Source organism: Anthonomus grandis, chromosome 8 (genome assembly GCF_022605725.1).
Source record: "Anthonomus grandis grandis chromosome 8, icAntGran1.3, whole genome shotgun sequence".
NCBI classification, from domain to species: domain Eukaryota; kingdom Metazoa; phylum Arthropoda; class Insecta; order Coleoptera; family Curculionidae; genus Anthonomus; species Anthonomus grandis.
The window spans coordinates 18,136,750-18,155,600 of NC_065553.1; the positions used below are offsets into that span (position 1 = coordinate 18,136,750).

The 18,851-nt window shown below is 36.0% G+C and overlaps 2 protein-coding genes across 2 annotated transcripts in view; one reads left to right on the forward strand and one right to left on the reverse strand.

Moving 5' to 3' along the window:
• LOC126739301 (uncharacterized) overlaps positions 1-18,851 on the forward strand; it is a 78,543-nt gene that overhangs the window by 39,068 nt on the left and 20,624 nt on the right. Inside the window, exons 2-3 of the mRNA XM_050444927.1 lie at positions 6,685-6,712; positions 14,780-15,018. Of these exons, the coding sequence (XP_050300884.1) occupies positions 6,685-6,712; positions 14,780-15,018 (267 nt within the window). The remainder of the gene's footprint in view (positions 1-6,684; positions 6,713-14,779; positions 15,019-18,851) is intronic.
• LOC126739302 (IQ domain-containing protein K-like) overlaps positions 1-18,851 on the reverse strand; it is a 67,461-nt gene that overhangs the window by 21,929 nt on the left and 26,681 nt on the right. The window lies entirely within an intron of this gene.

The following is an 18,851-nucleotide window of genomic DNA, read 5'->3' on the forward strand; positions in this document are numbered from 1 at the left end:
GAGAGTGGCTAGATAATCATTATCCAGACCAATGGATTGGTAGAAAAAGACCTATTGAGTGGCCGCCAAGATCGTCAGATCTCACCCCTCTCGATTTTTTTCTTTGGGGTCACCTAAAATCGGTCGTTTTCAAAATGCAGCCTGCCACCATTGAGGAGCTAAAACAAAGAATTACACAAGAGTGCCGATTATTAACAACTGAAGTTTTTAGAAATGTTCGTCAAGAGTTTGAAAACAGATTGTACTTTTGCTTGCAAAATAATGGAAGCCACTTTGAGCATTTAATAAAATAATTAAAGTTCAATGCAGATTTTTATTGTTTTAAAAATAGAATAAACGCAATATTGCAGAGTGTTTTCCTAGTTCTTAACCATTTGTACTTATGTTCAAATGTTAAATATTTTATGACATTTTCAAAATATGTTAATTTTATAAGAAATTAAAAAACACTTAAATAACCTTTAATAAAATATTAAAATTGGCATAACTCTAAAATAAATGCATTGATTATTATAAGTAGGGTCGCATAATATAGGGAATTAATAGACCTTTCAAACAAGGTATCACTCGACTACCCTTCCAATTTAAAATTTTTAAGGGGGTGGCTCTGGGGGTTAGGGGGATGATAGTATATCCCTAAAAAATTCATCATTTTGGTTCCCCCTTGTTACTATAGAAACGGTTTTAAGCATTTTTTTATATCTTTTACGGTTTAAAAATTATAAGCCATGGCTACTCTTGAAATTGTCACCCTGTATGTAATTATAATAACAGGAACTTAAAGTTGATTTAACTACAATATGTTCCCCAATGTCAAATATAGCTCGTTCTTGAACAATTACAACTTTTTTGATTTAATAAGATTAATGAGATTTACTTTAAATTTTAAGACAAGCATACATCTGAAAATAAGATTAAAGTGTTCTTATCTCAATGTTGTTACATTAGATTTACACTCATTTTTTCATGAGTGGCTTTAGTTTTTAATATAGAATAGGATTTTTTTGCGTGTATCTTCAAACTTATCTTACTACTGTTTTGAATTAAAAGTTGTAAAACAATTCACAAGAACAACGAAAAATTTGGTCCATGCTCTCGTTTTTCTCAAAGAATAAAACTCACTTGTAAAGTCCATGTTCTGGTTACGCTCGAGCTGGTATGAGCCTAAATCATCCGAAACTGGAGCAACTTGAATGAAATCTAGCTGAATAAACAAAATAAAATAAGAAGACAATGCAGTCGCCGAGCCGTGGGCGGCTTCTTTCAGTCTACTTTAAGCAGGTTACCCGCACAAATCAGCTGTGAAATGGCAGGCCGAGCAGGAAAACCACTCGAAAACGAGATTATCTCTTACGAGAAATGCGGTCGATGTCCAAATCTCCTTTTGTTTATCTGGGTGTACGGATGCGTAACATTTTGTTGATTGCTTTTATTTCGCGTGTCCGCCTTATACTGGAGATGTTTATGGTCAATATTTTGATAGTAAAGTAAAGATTAAGAGTAAAATTATTTTCCTTTACTTGTTTTAAAACTAACTTCCTCTTTAAAGCTAAAATTAATTTTCTATGTAAACAAGTAATAATGGCAATAGAAACGAAAGGTAGATAAAGGAAAAACTGATTTTTTCATCTGTTTTCAAAAACTAGTAGAGTAGGTGTCAAGGAATTAATGAACAATACTGAGTTGAGTAATTGCTCCTTTTGCTCCAAAAATCTGTCAACTTACATTTTTGAAAAATCATTGAGAGAAGGTTGACATCAAAAACCAGCCTTAGATAATTTGTTAAACACAGTTATAGTGATTGGGTGTCAAGGTTATACGAGAGAAGAGTGTTATCAACAGTAAAAAGTGTGAATCTCTATTGTAAAGATATGCAAAGGCATAGTAAAGTCGACCTTCGTCCTAGGACTGAGCCCTGGGAAAATCCCTTGGCAACAGATTTCTATTGAGAGCATGAAGAACCTATAAACACTTCGGAAATTAGAAAGTAGAAAGAAAACCATAAAAATACTAATAAAATTGCAGAATCCTTGCACACACAGTTAATTGCTTTAGATAAGTCACGGAAAACTACAGAGAAAACATTGATCTGCTCTCTTAGAAGCCCAACTATGATTACTAAGTATATTATGTAATTTTGAAAATAGATAATACGTACCTGGTCTTAAGTTTCGAACACGAATAGTCAATAAATCAAACACTTCTAAAAAATGTAGTCCTTCAAAAGTTCAACTCCAAATACTCTCTCTATTTAAATATTTGCATAAAAAATTGACTTTATCGTAAATTTAGATGTAGGTATTGAAAGATTTTCTGCAATTAATTTATGTCTGTAGCAGAGTTAGTTATCAAAGCATAATACATCCTGCTAACCCTTTGGCTAACCTGGCTACTAAGGTCTCATCAGCTTCAGTCACAACCTCTATGGTACAACCAAAGAAAACCAATTTAGATGTTTAAGAATGTATTAATAGAAGGTTGGCATCAGACCAAGACTTGACCTGCTTTCGATCATCTGCGAAACTAATGTATAGGAAATTAGGTGCCTAGATTAGTTGCTTAAGAAGAGTGGTGTAAGCAAAAACTGTAAGTCCCTATTGTCCAGATATTGGATCTACTTTAAGGTCAAGGCTTATAATATAACCAAGGTGGTCCCCGGTCGGGGGAATTTCCCAAGTAACAGCTTTATATTGAGAGCATTAACAACTACAGATCCCCTTAAAATAGCAAGGATGCTACAATAGCGTCTCTAAAAAAGTAGAAGTGAAGTTTCCACGGCAGAATCCCATGACATACAGTCAAATGCTTTTGATAAGAAGAGAAGAACAGAGGAAATATTGATCTGGGACTGTTGACAGCCCAACTGTGGCTAATAAGTATAATATTTAATTTTAAAAATGCAACACGAGCCTTGACAACCTTTTAAGTATAGAGTAGATAAGAAGAGGATTGATCCCAGCCCAGACGAAAAAGAGTTTTTAGAATATCCATCCTTGTGAATTGATAATCTAAAGGGAACTACACAAAGTCTCGGTTTCAAAAGTATTTATTAATTCTAACAGTGGGTTACACGTGTTTTGCTCATATTAAGAGCATCATCAGACCTAAAAATTTAAAACAAATAAATTAAATACAATAACAACCTTAAAGTTAGATAAAATTGGTACTGGACTTTGTGTAGTTCCTTTTAGATTATCGCATCTAGGTCTGTTTGAGAAAATTGACGACATTTTTCAACTTGTAAATTGGCCTAACTGTTGCAATACGAAACAAGATGAAAATGTTCTCCCGCCCCAAGAAATATTTATAGCTTTACCTAAAAGCGCTAAGAAACTGACAGACTTTAATTCACTTCTGAATATAACTAGCGGGTATGTGGCTGGCTTCAAATTTTTCATACCAATAGTCAATAAATTAAAAATTTCCTAGATATTTTACTATCCTGATATTGTGTTATAGACTCGCATATTCAATTAAGAGCTTCCTCAAGAGCCCAACAAATAAATTCAGTCATTAGCTTTAGTCACATCCTGTAACAAGATATTTTGAAAATGTATTAAAAGAAGGTCGGAATCAAACCAGGGCCTCGTATCTCCTATAGTTTTTGGAAATAGCAATAGTCACACATGGCAAATGAGGCACCTTGTATTGGTTTTCAAAAAAAAATTATACTCTCACCTCTCTTTTTCGTCTACACACAGTTTTTCTACGGCCTTCTGGCACAATATGATCACTACATACCGGGGAAGCACTAGAAAACTGAAAGCACACATTCTGGCTCAACTTTGGCAAAGCTCTAGTTATCCTACATGGTTTTCTAAATAAACTATCTACTAGCTTTTGAAAATACGAGTAGTTTTCTTTGGTGAAATAATTTGGACCGAGGGGTCATGAGGTAACCTGAGATAATTTCAGAAGTTTAAGGATAGTAACTGGATGTCTAATTGATACCAAAGAAGAGTGAAATCATCACCAAAAAGTGCAAATCGCTAATGTCAAGATATGCAAGGTCCTTACTGTATAACAGAATCATCGTTGGTCTCAGGACTAAGGAACTCCCTTAGGAAAAAAAATGTATTAAGAGCCCATAAATACTTTTTGGTAAGAAAAAAATTATAATGCGACTAAATTTGATTCGGATGCGAAATAATTGGTGTATAGTGGAACCAAGGTTGGTCCTAGGATTGAGGTGTGGGAAACTCCCTTGGCAATAGATTTGTATTAAAAACCTATGAAAACTTTTTGAGAATGCCCTCTAAAATAGAAAGAAAATTATAATAAGATCAATAAAATTGTAAAATATTTATCCACACAGTTAAATGCTTTTAATAAGTCATTACGTAATTTTAAAAATAGATAAAAAGAAACGAAGCTCGCATTACAATTACTAATATCAATAGTCAATAAGTCAAATATTTCCTCGATGTTTTATCATTCTGATATTGTATAATAGACTCGCATATAGGTATTGACAGATTTGCCGTAATATATGTATGTCTGTTTTTAAATATTAATAGAGCAAGGTATCAACTATTATATATTTACGGTCCTCAGATTATTTATGAACATAAACGTACAGTGAATGAGTGCCTAGATCATACTAGAGAAAAATGGTATTATAAGCTAAAAGTGCAATTATCTATCGTCAAGATATGCGAGGTTATTATACTAAAATTGGAGAATATCTGCTCACAGAATCAAATGCCTGTGATAAGTTACAGAAAAGTATAGACAAAACACTCATTTACCCTGTTGGATGGCAACTGTGATTACTAAGTACATTATTACATTTTAAAAAGTTTCAAACGAGCCTTTAACAAGCTTTTTAATTATCGTTGATAAAGTAGATAAAAGAATAATTGATCCAAAGTAACATGAGATTTTAGAACATCCATCATTATAAATTAGTTAAACTGTCAATATTAAACAAGATGAAAATGAAGAAATATTTATAGAATCAACCAAAACAGCTTAGGAAATATCTAGTTTTAGTGCACAGGGATATTTAGAATCTACAACAATGCTCTAAAAAACCCAGTTCATGAGTCCCATGAACTTAAGCTTTTGAAATCACACAAAACTATATCTGAGAAAATCTTGATTTGCCATGTTGGAAATTCAACTGTGTAACACGAGCCTTGACAAGCTTTTCAATTTTATTGGATCAGTTAGATAAAAAGTGGATCTACGTCAATAAAACTTTCAATGAGCGAAATACGCTGTCTCTGCTCATATCTCTTTTAGGCACATTTTAATTAATTCATCAAATTATTCACAAAAATAATTTAAATGATTATTGGTTACTCACACACCAGCAGATTGCTAATTTTCAAAACCTAATAAACAAAGTGAAATCTTCAAAATATTACAGCCATATTCCCGTTTTTACAGTCTAACAAAAAATTTTAATTTATCTGTTAGCCCTGAAGAAGGCCTAATATAGGCCAAAACGTTGGCCCTAAAAGAAGGAAAGTTTTGAATAGCCTGGATTTTAATTGATCCCTTATCCAACTTAACCCTTAAATATTAAAACAAATATTCAAACACTGATGTTGTGTTTTCCGAATCGTATTCAGTGCACTAAAAGATGAAAAAACTTTTTTCCAAAAAATTACTATATTTCCCACTACAATTATTACAAACTACAATAATTATTGTAGTCCTATGTAGTTAAATAATAATAAATTCCGCATTCTTACGCACGGCGTGGCGGCATGGCATCCGTAGTATCATCTCAAGATAAATAGACCGAAATAAAAAAAAAACCTGCCTTCTGGCAGCCTATACCTCTGCCAATTATTAAGCTATTAAGATAATACATCAAATGAGCTATCCGCTTGCATCCGTCTAGATAAATTGAAAATTACAATTATGCGATAATAGCACCTTATGCCGCGCATCAGCTACACTGCAATAAATCTTAGCCTTATTAAGTGTTACAGCTATTTTAATACGCACCCATTATGTCAAGATGATACTGTAAATTATAGGGATTGGAAATTTATATGCAGAGAAATTGATATTATATTACCATAAGGGTAAAAAGTGGTATAATTTATATACATAATTTTGTTCAACTAAAATCACTGAAAATTACATAATTTACTCTCTGACTACTAGTGTAATATTTGGACTAAGGTCTTTGATTTGAGATATAGGACGACTATCTCGAAACTAAATTAAAATATTTTTTAATTAATATTTGTGTTTATTGTAAAAGAGATTTCCCAAAAACTTAAGTAAAGGAAATATAAAGTACGATATTAAGGAAACTTTCCTTTACAAACTTTGTCCTTAATGTATGTGTAAAAAATTATTTGATTTTTTGCTTAAAATTCAAGTCTACGATGAGTTCAAAGCAAGCGTAAATCTTCTGGACCTGCAAAAATAAAACTGAGTAAACATTCTAAATTTATACATATAAAAGATGTATTACGTATAGGTCAGTATGGAAAATTCATGTAAATAATAACACCAGTCATTTTAATGGTAAAATAATTTCTTACAAAATACCATTTGTATCACACTATTATACGGACCTAACGGGACCTCATACATAATTTTAAAACGACATCATTATTTAACGACATTCAATTCTTATTTGCAAATTTTTTCCATTCCGTCCGGTCACAAGGCATTTTTTGGTTGTTAAAAATCATTAACGGTTCTTTTTTATTGTTTCAGGTAACAATAGAGGCGCAAGATTATGAAGGTAAGCTATAATTTTTCACCTATTTTTAATTAGTTTTTCTGTTAGGCAAAACTGTACGTTGTTTCAGTCGAGATATTCCGCAAGATATTATCTTAATTTTTATAAAAGAGTTCTTTAATTTTCAATGATAAGTTAATTGAGCCTAATTTTAGCCTAGAAAGACATGAGAATTTATAGTAATGTACGAGAAAATTACATAGGGTGTGGATATGGCCCGTTTAGTTGGTTTTAAATGTAGTAACATTCTTAAGGTTCACTAGTTTATTAATTTTATTATTTTTTTACAAAATTTATGCGTTTAAGGTTGATGTTTTAATTAGGAATTAACCCTGTTCATTTTTTTTCCTTTACCGGAAAAAGTCGTTTTCGACGTCCGTTTTTGAGGCCAAAAATGGGCATCAAAAATGCCATATCTCGGCTATCGTAAAAGCTACGACTTTGCGGATGGTCTCGTTGGATTCAGAATGACAAAACTAAGACAAAACCGTTGGAATTTTCCCGATAGCTCTTATAGAAGCCGAGATATCGACCTTCAAAGTTTGGGTTTTTTCATTTTTCGGGTATACCCCCCCGTATCGAATTTTTTCACCAAAAATTGATTTTTTTCGAAATCAAACTAAGTATACCAGCGTGTTATTTGGGTCACCTAGATTACGAAAACACCGGGTTATAACAGGATCCGAGCAGAACTAAGGGAATGAGAGCACTTTGAAAATCCGGAAAAAGTCGTTTTCGACGTCCGTTTTTGAGGCCAAAAATGGGCATCAAAAATGCCATATCTCGGCTATCGTAAAAGCTACGACTTTGCGGATCGTCTCGTTGGATTCAGAATTACGAAACTAAGACAAAACTGTTGGAATTTTCCCGATAGCTCTTATAGAAGCTGAGATATCGACCTTCAAAGTTTGGATTTTTTCATTTTTCGGGTATACCCCCCCGTATCGAATTTTTCCACCAAAAATTGATTTTTTTCGAAATCAAACTGAGTATACCAGCGTCTTATTTGGGTCACCTAGATTACGAAAACACCGGGTTATAACAGGATCCGAGCAGAACTAAGGGAATGAGAGCACTTTGAAAATCCGGAAAAAGTCGTTTTCGACGTCCGTTTTTGAGGCCAAAAATAGGCATCAAAAATGCCATATCTCGGCTATCGTAAAAGCTACGACTTTGCGGATCGTCTCGTTGGATTCAGAATTACGAAACTAAGACAAAACTGTTGGAATTTTCCCGATAGCTTTTATAGAAGCTGAGATATCGACCTTCAAAGTTTCGGTTTTTTCATTTTTCGAGTATACCCCCCCGTATCGAATTTTTTAACCAAAAATTGATTTTTTTCAAAATCAAACTGAGTATACCAGCGTATTATTTGGGTCACCTAGATTGCGAAAACACCGGGTTATAACAGGATCCGAGCAGAACTAAGGGAATGAGAGCACTTTGAAAATCCGGAAAAAGTCGTTTTCGACGTCCGTTTTTGAGGCCAAAAATAGGCATCAAAAATGCCATATCTCGGCTATCGTAAAAGCTACGACTTTGCGGATCGTCTCGTTGGATTCAGAATTACGAAACTAAGACAAAACTGTTGGAATTTTCCCGATAGCTTTTATAGAAGCTGAGATATCGACCTTCAAAGTTTCGGTTTTTTCATTTTTCGAGTATACCCCCCCGTATCGAATTTTTTCACCAAAAATTGATTTTTTTCAAAATCAAACTGAGTATACCAGCGTATTATTTGGGTCACCTAGATTGCGAAAACACCGGGTTATAACAGGATCCGAGCAGAACTAAGGGAATGAGAGCACTTTGAAAATCCGGAAAAAGTCGTTTTCGACGTCCGTTTTTGAGGCCAAAAATGGGCATCAAAAATGCCATATCTCGGCTATCGTAAAAGCTACGACTTTGCGGATCGTCTCGTTGGATTCAGAATGACGAAACTAAGACAAAACCGTTGGAATTTTCCCGATAGCTCTTATAGAAGCCGAGATATCCACCTTCAAAGTTTGGGTTTTTTCATTTTTCGGGTATACCCCCCCGTATCGAGTTTTTTCACCAAAAGTGATTTTTTTCGAAATCAAACTAAGTATACCAGCGTCTTATTTGGGTCACCTAGATTACGAAAACACCGGGTTATAACAGGATCCGAGCAGAACTAAGGGAATGAGAGCACTTTCAAAATCCGGAAAAAGTCGTTTTCGACGTCCGTTTTTGAGGCCAAAAATGGGCATCAAAAATGACCTTATATCGGCGCTATTGTAAAAGCTACGATCTTGCGGATGGTCTCGTTGGATTTAGAATGACGAAACTAAGACAAAACCGTTGGAATTTTCCCGATTGCTCTTATAGAAGCTGAGATATCGACCTTCAAACTTTGGGTTTTTTCATTTTTCGGGTATACCCCCCCGTATCGAGTTTTTTCACCAAAAATTGATTTTTTTCGAAATTAAACTAAGTATACCAGCGTCTTATTTGGGTCGCCTAGATTACGAAAACACCGGGTTATAACAGGATCCGAGCAGAACTAAGGGAATGAGAGCACTTTGAAAATCCGGAAAAAGTCGTTTTCGACGTCCGTTTTTGAGGCCAAAAATGGGCATCAAAAATGCCATATCTCGGCTATCGTAAAAGCTACGACTTTGCGGATCGTCTCGTTGGATTCAGAATGACGAAACTAAGACAAAACCGTTGGAATTTTCCCGATAGCTCTTATAGAAGCCGAGATATCCACCTTCAAAGTTTGGGTTTTTTCATTTTTCGGGTATACCCCCCCGTATCGAGTTTTTTCACCAAAAGTGATTTTTTTCGAAATCAAACTAAGTATACCAGCGTCTTATTTGGATCACCTAGATTTCGAAAACACCGGGTTATAACAGGATCCGAGCAGAACTAAGGGAATGAGAGCACTTTCAAAATCCGGAAAAAGTCGTTTTCGACGTCCGTTTTTGAGGCCAAAAATGGGCATCAAAAATGACCTTATCTCGGCTATCGTAAAAGCTACGACTTTGCGGATTGTCTCGTTGGATTCAGAATGACGAAACTAAGACAAAACCGTTGGAATTTTCCCGATAGCTCTTATTGAAGCCGAGATATCGACCTTCAAAGTTTGGGTTTTTTCATTTTTCGGGTATACCCCCCCGTATCGAGTTTTTTCACCAAAAATAGATTTTTTTCGAAATTAAACTAAGTATACCAGCGTCTTATTTGGGTCTCCTAGATTACGAAAACACCGGGTTATAACAGGATCCGAGCAGAACTAAGGCAATGAGAGCACTTTGAAAATCCGGAAAAAGTCGTTTTCGACGTCCGTTTTTGAGGCCAAAAATGGGCATCAAAAATGCCATATCTCGGCTATCGTAAAAGCTACGACTTTGCGGATCGTCTCGTTGGATTCAGAATGACGAAACTAAGACAAAACTGTTGGAATTTTCCCGATAGCTCTTATAGAAGCTGAGATATCGACCTTCAAAGTTTGGGTTTTTTAATTTTTCGGGTATACCCCCCCGTATCGAATTTTTTCACCAAAAATTGATTTTTTTCGAAATCAAACTAAGTATACCAGCGTCTTATTTGGGTCACCTAGATTACGAAAACACCGGGTTATAACAGGATCCGAGCAGAACTAAGGGAATGAGAGCACTTTGAAAATCCGGAAAAAGTCGTTTTCGACGTCCGTTTTTGAGGCCAAAAATGGGCATCAAAAATGCCATATCTCGGCTATCGTAAAAGCTACGACTTTGCGGATCGTCTCGTTGGATTCAGAATGACGAAACTAAGACAAAACCGTTGGAATTTTCCCGATAGCTCTTATAGAAGCCGAGATATCCACCTTCAAAGTTTGGGTTTTTTCATTTTTCGGGTATACCCCCCCGTATCGAGTTTTTTCACCAAAAGTGATTTTTTTCGAAATCAAACTAAGTATACCAGCGTCTTATTTGGATCACCTAGATTTCGAAAACACCGGGTTATAACAGGATCCGAGCAGAACTAAGGGAATGAGAGCACTTTCAAAATCCGGAAAAAGTCGTTTTCGACGTCCGTTTTTGAGGCCAAAAATGGGCATCAAAAATGACCTTATCTCGGCTATTGTAAAAGCTACGATCTTGCGGATGGTCTCGTTGGATTTAGAATGACGAAACTAAGACAAAACCGTTGGAATTTTCCCGATTGCTCTTATAGAAGCTGAGATATCGACCTTCAAACTTTGGGTTTTTTCATTTTTCGGGTATACCCCCCCGTATCGAGTTTTTTCACCAAAAATTGATTTTTTTCGAAATTAAACTAAGTATACCAGCGTCTTATTTGGGTCACCTAGATTACGAAAACACCGGGTTATAACAGGATCCGAGCAGAACTAAGGGAATGAGAGCACTTTCAAAATCCGGAAAAAGTCGTTTTCGACGTCCGTTTTTGAGGCCAAAAATGGGCATCAAAAATAACCTTATCTCGGCTATTGTAAAAGCTACGATCTTGCGGATGGTCTCGTTGGATTTAGAATGACGAAACTAAGACAAAACCGTTGGAATTTTCCCGATAGCTCTTATAGAAGCCGAGATATCCACCTTCAAAGTTTGGGTTTTTTCATTTTTCGGGTATACCCCCCCGTATCGAGTTTTTTCACCAAAAGTGATTTTTTTCGAAATCAAACTAAGTATACCAGCGTCTTATTTGGATCACCTAGATTTCGAAAACACCGGGTTATAACAGGATCCGAGCAGAACTAAGGGAATGAGAGCACTTTCAAAATCCGGAAAAAGTCGTTTTCGACGTCCGTTTTTGAGGCCAAAAATGGGCATCAAAAATGACCTTATCTCGGCTATTGTAAAAGCTACGATCTTGCGGATGGTCTCGTTGGATTCAGAATGACGAAACTAAGACAAAACCGTTGGAATTTTCCCGATAGCTCTTATAGAAGCCGAGATATCGACCTTCAAAGTTTGGGTTTTTTCATTTTTCGGGTATACCCCCCCGTATCGAATTTTTTCACCAAAAATTGATTTTTTTCGAAATTAAACTAAGTATACCAGCGTCTTATTTGGGTCGCCTAGATTACGAAAACACCGGGTTATAACAGGATCCGAGCAGAACTAAGGCAATAAGAGCACTTTGAAAATCCGGAAAAAGTCGTTTTCGACGTCCGTTTTTGAGGCCAAAAATGGGCATCAAAAATGCCATATCTCGGCTATTGTAAAAGCTACGATCTTGCGGATGGTCTCGTTGGATTCAGAATGACGAAACTAAGACAAAACCGTTGGAATTTTCCCGATTGCTCTTATAGAAGCTGAGATATCGACCTTCAAACTTTGGGTTTTTTCATTTTTCGGGTATACCCCCCCGTATCGAGTTTTTTCACCAAAAATTGATTTTTTTCGAAATTAAACTAAGTATACCAGCGTCTTATTTGGGTCACCTAGATTACGAAAACACCGGGTTATAACAGGATCCGAGCAGAACTAAGGGAATGAGAGCACTTTCAAAATCCGGAAAAAGTCGTTTTCGACGTCCGTTTTTGAGGCCAAAAATGGGCATCAAAAATAACCTTATCTCGGCTATTGTAAAAGCTACGATCTTGCGGATGGTCTCGTTGGATTTAGAATGACGAAACTAAGACAAAACCGTTGGAATTTTCCTGATAGCTCTTATAGAAGCCGAGATATCCACCTTCAAAGTTTGGGTTTTTTCATTTTTCGGGTATACCCCCCCGTATCGAGTTTTTTCACCAAAAGTGATTTTTTTCGAAATCAAACTAAGTATACCAGCGTCTTATTTGGATCACCTAGATTTCGAAAACACCGGGTTATAACAGGATCCGAGCAGAACTAAGGGAATGAGAGCACTTTCAAAATCCGGAAAAAGTCGTTTTCGACGTCCGTTTTTGAAGCCAAAAATGGGCATCAAAAATGACCTTATCTCGGCTATTGTAAAAGCTACGATCTTGCGGATGGTCTCGTTGGATTTAGAATGACGAAACTAAGACAAAACCGTTGGAATTTTCCCGATTGCTCTTATAGAAGCTGAGATATCGACCTTCAAACTTTGGGTTTTTTCATTTTTCGGGTATACCCCCCCGTATCGAGTTTTTTCACCAAAAATTGATTTTTTTCGAAATTAAACTAAGTATACCAGCGTCTTATTTGGGTCGCCTAGATTACGAAAACACCGGGTTATAACAGGATCCGAGCAGAACTAAGGGAATGAGAGCACTTTGAAAATCCGGAAAAAGTCGTTTTCGACGTCCGTTTTTGAGGCCAAAAATGGGCATCAAAAATGCCATATCTCGGCTATCGTAAAAGCTACGACTTTGCGGATTGTCTCGTTGGATTCAGAATGACGAAACTAAGACAAAACCGTTGGAATTTTCCCGATAGCTCTTATTGAAGCCGAGATATCGACCTTCAAAGTTTGGGTTTTTTCATTTTTCGGGTATACCCCCCCGTATCGAGTTTTTTCACCAAAAATAGATTTTTTTCGAAATTAAACTAAGTATACCAGCGTCTTATTTGGGTCGCCTAGATTACGAAAACACCGGGTTATAACAGGATCCGAGCAGAACTAAGGCAATGAGAGCACTTTGAAAATCCGGAAAAAGTCGTTTTCGACGTCCGTTTTTGAGGCCAAAAATGGGCATCAAAAATGCCATATCTCGGCTATCGTAAAAGCTACGACTTTGCGGATCGTCTCGTTGGATTCAGAATGACGAAACTAAGACAAAACTGTTGGAATTTTCCCGATAGCTCTTATAGAAGCTGAGATATCGACCTTCAAAGTTTGGGTTTTTTAATTTTTCGGGTATACCCCCCCGTATCGAATTTTTTCACCAAAAATTGATTTTTTTCGAAATCAAACTAAGTATACCAGCGTCTTATTTGGGTCACCTAGATTACGAAAACACCGGGTTATAACAGGATCCGAGCAGAACTAAGGGAATGAGAGCACTTTGAAAATCCGAAAAAAATCGTTTTCGACGTCCGTTTTTGAGGCCAAAAATGGGCATCAAAAATGCCATATCTCGGCTATTGTAAAAGCTACGATCTTGCGGATGGTCTCGTTGGATTCAGAATGACGAAACTAAGACAAAACCGTTGGAATTTTCCCGATAGCTCTTATAGATGCCGAGATATCGACCTTCAAAGTTTGGGTTTTTTAATTTTTCGGGTATACCCCCCCGTATCGAATTTTTTCACCAAAAATTGATTTTTTTCGAAATCAAACTAAGAATACCAGCGTCTTATTTGGGTCACCTAGATTACGAAAACACCGGGTTATAACAGGATCCGAGCAGAACTAAGGGAATGAGAGCACTTTGAAAATCCGAAAAAAATCGTTTTCGACGTCCGTTTTTGAGGCCAAAAATGAGCATCAAAAATGCCATATCTCAGCTATCGTAAAAGCTACGAAAAAAATCAATTTTTGGTGAAAAATTTCGATACGGGTGGTATACCCGAAAAATGAAAAAACCCAAACTTTGAAGGTCGATATCTCGGCTTCTATAAGAGCTATCAGGAAAATTCCGAGTTTTTCCGATTTTGTCTTAGTTTCGTCATTCTGATTCCAACGAGACCATCCGCAAGGTCGTAGCTTTTACGATAGCCGAGATATGGCATTTTTGATGCCCATTTTTGGCCTCAAAAACGGACGTCGAAAAGGACTTTTTTCCGGATTTTCCGGTCTTCCTGGAAGTAAATCGAATAAAATTAAATTAAATGACAAAAAAATTAAAGGCACTTTGCATATTTCATTACGCTAACATTTTTGACGCTCTTCAAATCAAATCACATCAAATCGATAACGTTAAAATGGCTCCTGCACCAACATTTTAAAAGCAAAGTCCTACTTGTGATATGTCGTTAAAAAGGGATTCCATTGCCCTATAAAATATCACAATAATACTGCTTCCTCAAATATCACGAAATGTATGTTTGTTTTAAACTCGAAGAAATAGTCCTTTTTTTCTCGAAGAGACTGACATTACATTTAATTCCAAGGGTCAAATTCATGTCTATATAAGACATGTGACTTTAACCTGGGAGTTTCGTTTATTACTATTTAATTTTTGTTTTAATTTTTTAGTCACAGAAATTCAATGCACATTCGCCATCAATAACCTGGGAAGTACAAAAGACACGATCTTAGCAAAACTTCGAAAACCCGAGGGATTTAAAGGGCATCCACTATTCGCAGACGATAGGGCGGTCGATCCAGAAACCGATCCCACTTGTCAAATTAAACCAGACCTGACAGACACGGCGGGATTAAAGTATAATTTAAAAATTACTGATTTTGGCAGGTGTGGAGTTTTGAAGAGAAACGTAAGTATAGTCATTTATTTTTTAAGAGTATTATGTGTCATTTGCTGAGGCTGACGTGACGCTTACTGAAATGCCAAATATGTGACTTTTAGGTTTGATAAGTATCAACATTCTTAGACATCTTGTTCCCAGAACGTGACGACTTAATTAACGAAAAAGATACAGGTATATACCACATACAACAAAATCTCGTAAATTCGCGAGATATTACGGTTAAAGGCAGTTATCCCAATTTCGTGCAAAGACACACATACACACGTGAATGTCTCATGAACGTGATACAAATTCGACCTCAATGTTCCTCACTTAACTGATCACATATTTTATTTTAAATTACGACCAGATTTTATGATGCTGCGATCTCTTGTAATGTAGCGTAACGTAACGAAATTAACATTTATCCCAGTTAACAGGACGAAATTTGAATTGTTTATTTACCACGTTATTTTTAATGGTTAAATTATTTTTTGTAGGTTAGGTTATGTTACAGTGTTTTGTTTATTTTAAGCAAATGTAATGAGTTTTCAAAATGTTCTAATGCGCCATGGAGAATGAAAGATGGCAATCAGTTTCTTCAGATCGTCGTCTAAAATAGATAACATGTCATAACAATATACACTTTCCCAGATTCATATCAGACCATTAGTATGATGAAGGAATGCCAGTAAACTTTTGGATTCGGGGATTAATATGATGTATGTCATTCTTTTCACTATACTTGCCAAACTTATCGATATATTTGTCAATGAACCTTGCTCGAAAAATATTTAAATACATCATATGAAACTCTAAATAAGAATTCAAATAATATTAAGATATGCAAATGTACTACATTGCACTAATATTTATAGAGTCATGTCTTGCATTTCGAAGTTCTACTACTATTCTCAAATATAGTCCTTACCCTTTTTACATATTATTATAAAAATGTAAATACGTTAATTATTTTCCTAGTTTTTGTACTATTTTTATTAGTATTCTGTAGTTAAAGTCGATTTGTAGGGTTTCTTTAGGGTTCTACTTACGTTTGGTTTATTATTTTTATCTATAGTGTTTAGTTTTTAAGTAATTCATCTTGTTCGAGAGTCTCATTTTGACCCCAATTTAGGTTATATTATCGTAAATCCCACTTCTGACACGAATTGTAACGAAATTCGGGAACACACTTTTATTGTCAACGTCAAAAACACTAAACTACCTATTACAGAAGATTTGTAAAAAATTTCGCTAATCTTGCAAAGCCTCTACATAAGCTCACGGAGAACAAAATGATATTTAGTTGGTCAACAGACTGTGAAAAAGCATTTCAACGGGTAAAAAGAGCACTATGCACAACTCCAATTTTAACATATCCGATTCATGGACAAACTTTTATTTTGGATACCGATGCAAGTAATGTTGGAATTGGGGCTGTTCTATCACAAAAATATGAAGATGGCGAGCAAGTGATAGCTTATTTCAGTAAAACGTTATCAAAACCAGAAAGAAACTATTGTATCACCAGATGAGAGCTATTGACAGCAGTAAAAGCTATTGAACATTTCCATAAATATTTGTATGGTCAACAATTTATCCTTAGAACTGACCATGCTTCGTTGAAATGGCTGTTTTAGTTTAAAAACCCTGAAGGACAAACAGCAAGGTGACTTCAACGATTACAAGAGTATGACTTTACAATAGAACATAGGAAAGGCAAATATACCCAAAACGCCGATGCTTTATCGAGAAGACCCTGTATTGAAACATGTCAACATTTTTTTTAAAAGGAATCAAAACAGCATCCAGAGATATTTAGCTGTAATCGTATTGGCCGTCACAGTTCTAAAGAGTGGGATGTAGCTAGTTTAATCCAAGATCAGTGTGATGACCCAGTATTTGGTCTTATTTAAAACTGAAATCTCGAGAAATGTCAAAACCAGAACGGAAAGAAATTTCAGGCAAATCTCCAGAACTAAAAGCTTATTGGTCTCAATAGAATTCATTGGTTATATAAGATGAATTGTTAAAAAGAGTCTGGGAGAGCGTACATGGAAAAGAAAAGACATATCTGACAGTCCTTCCTCGAAAACGAATTCCGGAAGTTCTTGAAGCTGTTCATGGCGGTGTCGGCGGACGACATTTTGGAGTAAGTAAGACCTTGGCAAAAGCGAGAGAACGGTTTTACTGGCTGAACAGTCATCAAGATGTTAAACGCTGGTGCCGACAGTGTGAGCAGTGTTCGTCAAGTAAGGGCCCAAGAACCCGGACAAGAGGAAAGATGATGCAGTATCTTGTTGGTGCACCCTTTGAACGAATTGCCATAGACGTAGCAGGACCCTTTCCTACTAGTAACTCCGGAAACCGATATGCTCTTGTTGCTATGGATTACTTTAGTAAGTGGCCCGAGGTTTATCCGATTCCAAACCAAGAAGCAACGACAGTAGCTGAAGTGCTGTTCCAGAACTGGATTTGTCCATTTGGTGTACCCAGAGAGATACATTCAGACCAAGGAAGGAACTTTGAGTCACAAATATTCCAACAAGTATGCCAGTTGCTGGGAATCAATAAGACCCGTACAACCCCACTACACCCTCAGTCTGATGGTACGGTTGAAATATTTAACCGCACATTTGAAACCTATTTGAGGATGGTGATAAACTCTAAGCAAACCGACTGGATTACCTGTATACAACCATTCCTATTGGCATATCGTTCTTCTATCCACAAGTCAACTGGAAAAAGCCCGGCAAAAGTTGTCTACGGTGATGAACTTCATTTACCTTTGGACATTATTACTGGAAGACCCCATAAGTCTGAAACCCTTGAGGAGTACATCGACCATTTACAAGAGAGCTTACAAATTGTTCACGAACAAGCACGGGATAAACTTCATCTAGAAAGTAACAGAATGATATCACGTTATGACATAAAGACAAATTTTACCGGTTTTAATCCTGGGGATTAATAACGGAGGACGAAGGGCAAGTCACCAAAGCTCCAGAAGGATTGGGAAGGTCCATTCAATCTGGTCACCAGAATCAACGACGTGGTGTACCGTATCCAGCGACCAGAAAATTGTAAACATCTTCCGGTTAGCGCCCTATCATGACTCAGGTGGTCCCGTTTGATCGTCCCGATCAAACTTGAGAGGGAAGTAGTATTATGAAAATATAAATACGTTAATTATTTTCCTATTTTTTGTACTATTTTTATTAGTATTCTGTAGTTAAAGTTGAGTCGTAGGGTTTCTTTAGGGTTCTATTTACGTTTGGTTTATTATTTTTATCTATAGTGTTTAGTTTTCAAGTAAATCATCTTGTTCAAGAGCCCCATTTTGGCCCCAATTTAGGTTATTTAGGTTATATTATTGTAAATCCCACTTCTGCCACCAATTGTAACGAAATTCGGGAACACACTTTTATTGTCAACGTCAAAAACACTAACCTAACTCGCCTTAACATTCAGTTTTAATTGTTTACTCAGTTTTTACCTTGGAAACAATTAAACGACAGTCAAGGCGAGTTAGGTTAGTGTTTTTGACGTTGACAATTAAAGTGTGTTACCGAATTTCGTTACAATTGGTCTCAGAAGTGGGATTTACAATAATATAAGCATTATCAGTCAGAAGGTTAACCTTAGTTGCTGCATCTTTTGAATTATTGAGCAGTCGAGTTTTAAATAGAAAATTAATAGCGCGGTTTTTCTAATTATCCACATTGTCTCGTTAATAAACAAAAATTCAATTAGATAGGTATTTTTACACTGTTCTGGTGTTAATATATCGAGTCAAAACTTTTGTAATTGCTCCAGCATTTAATGTTAATTGCTTTATTGCATCTCCTGTTGTTGGCTAA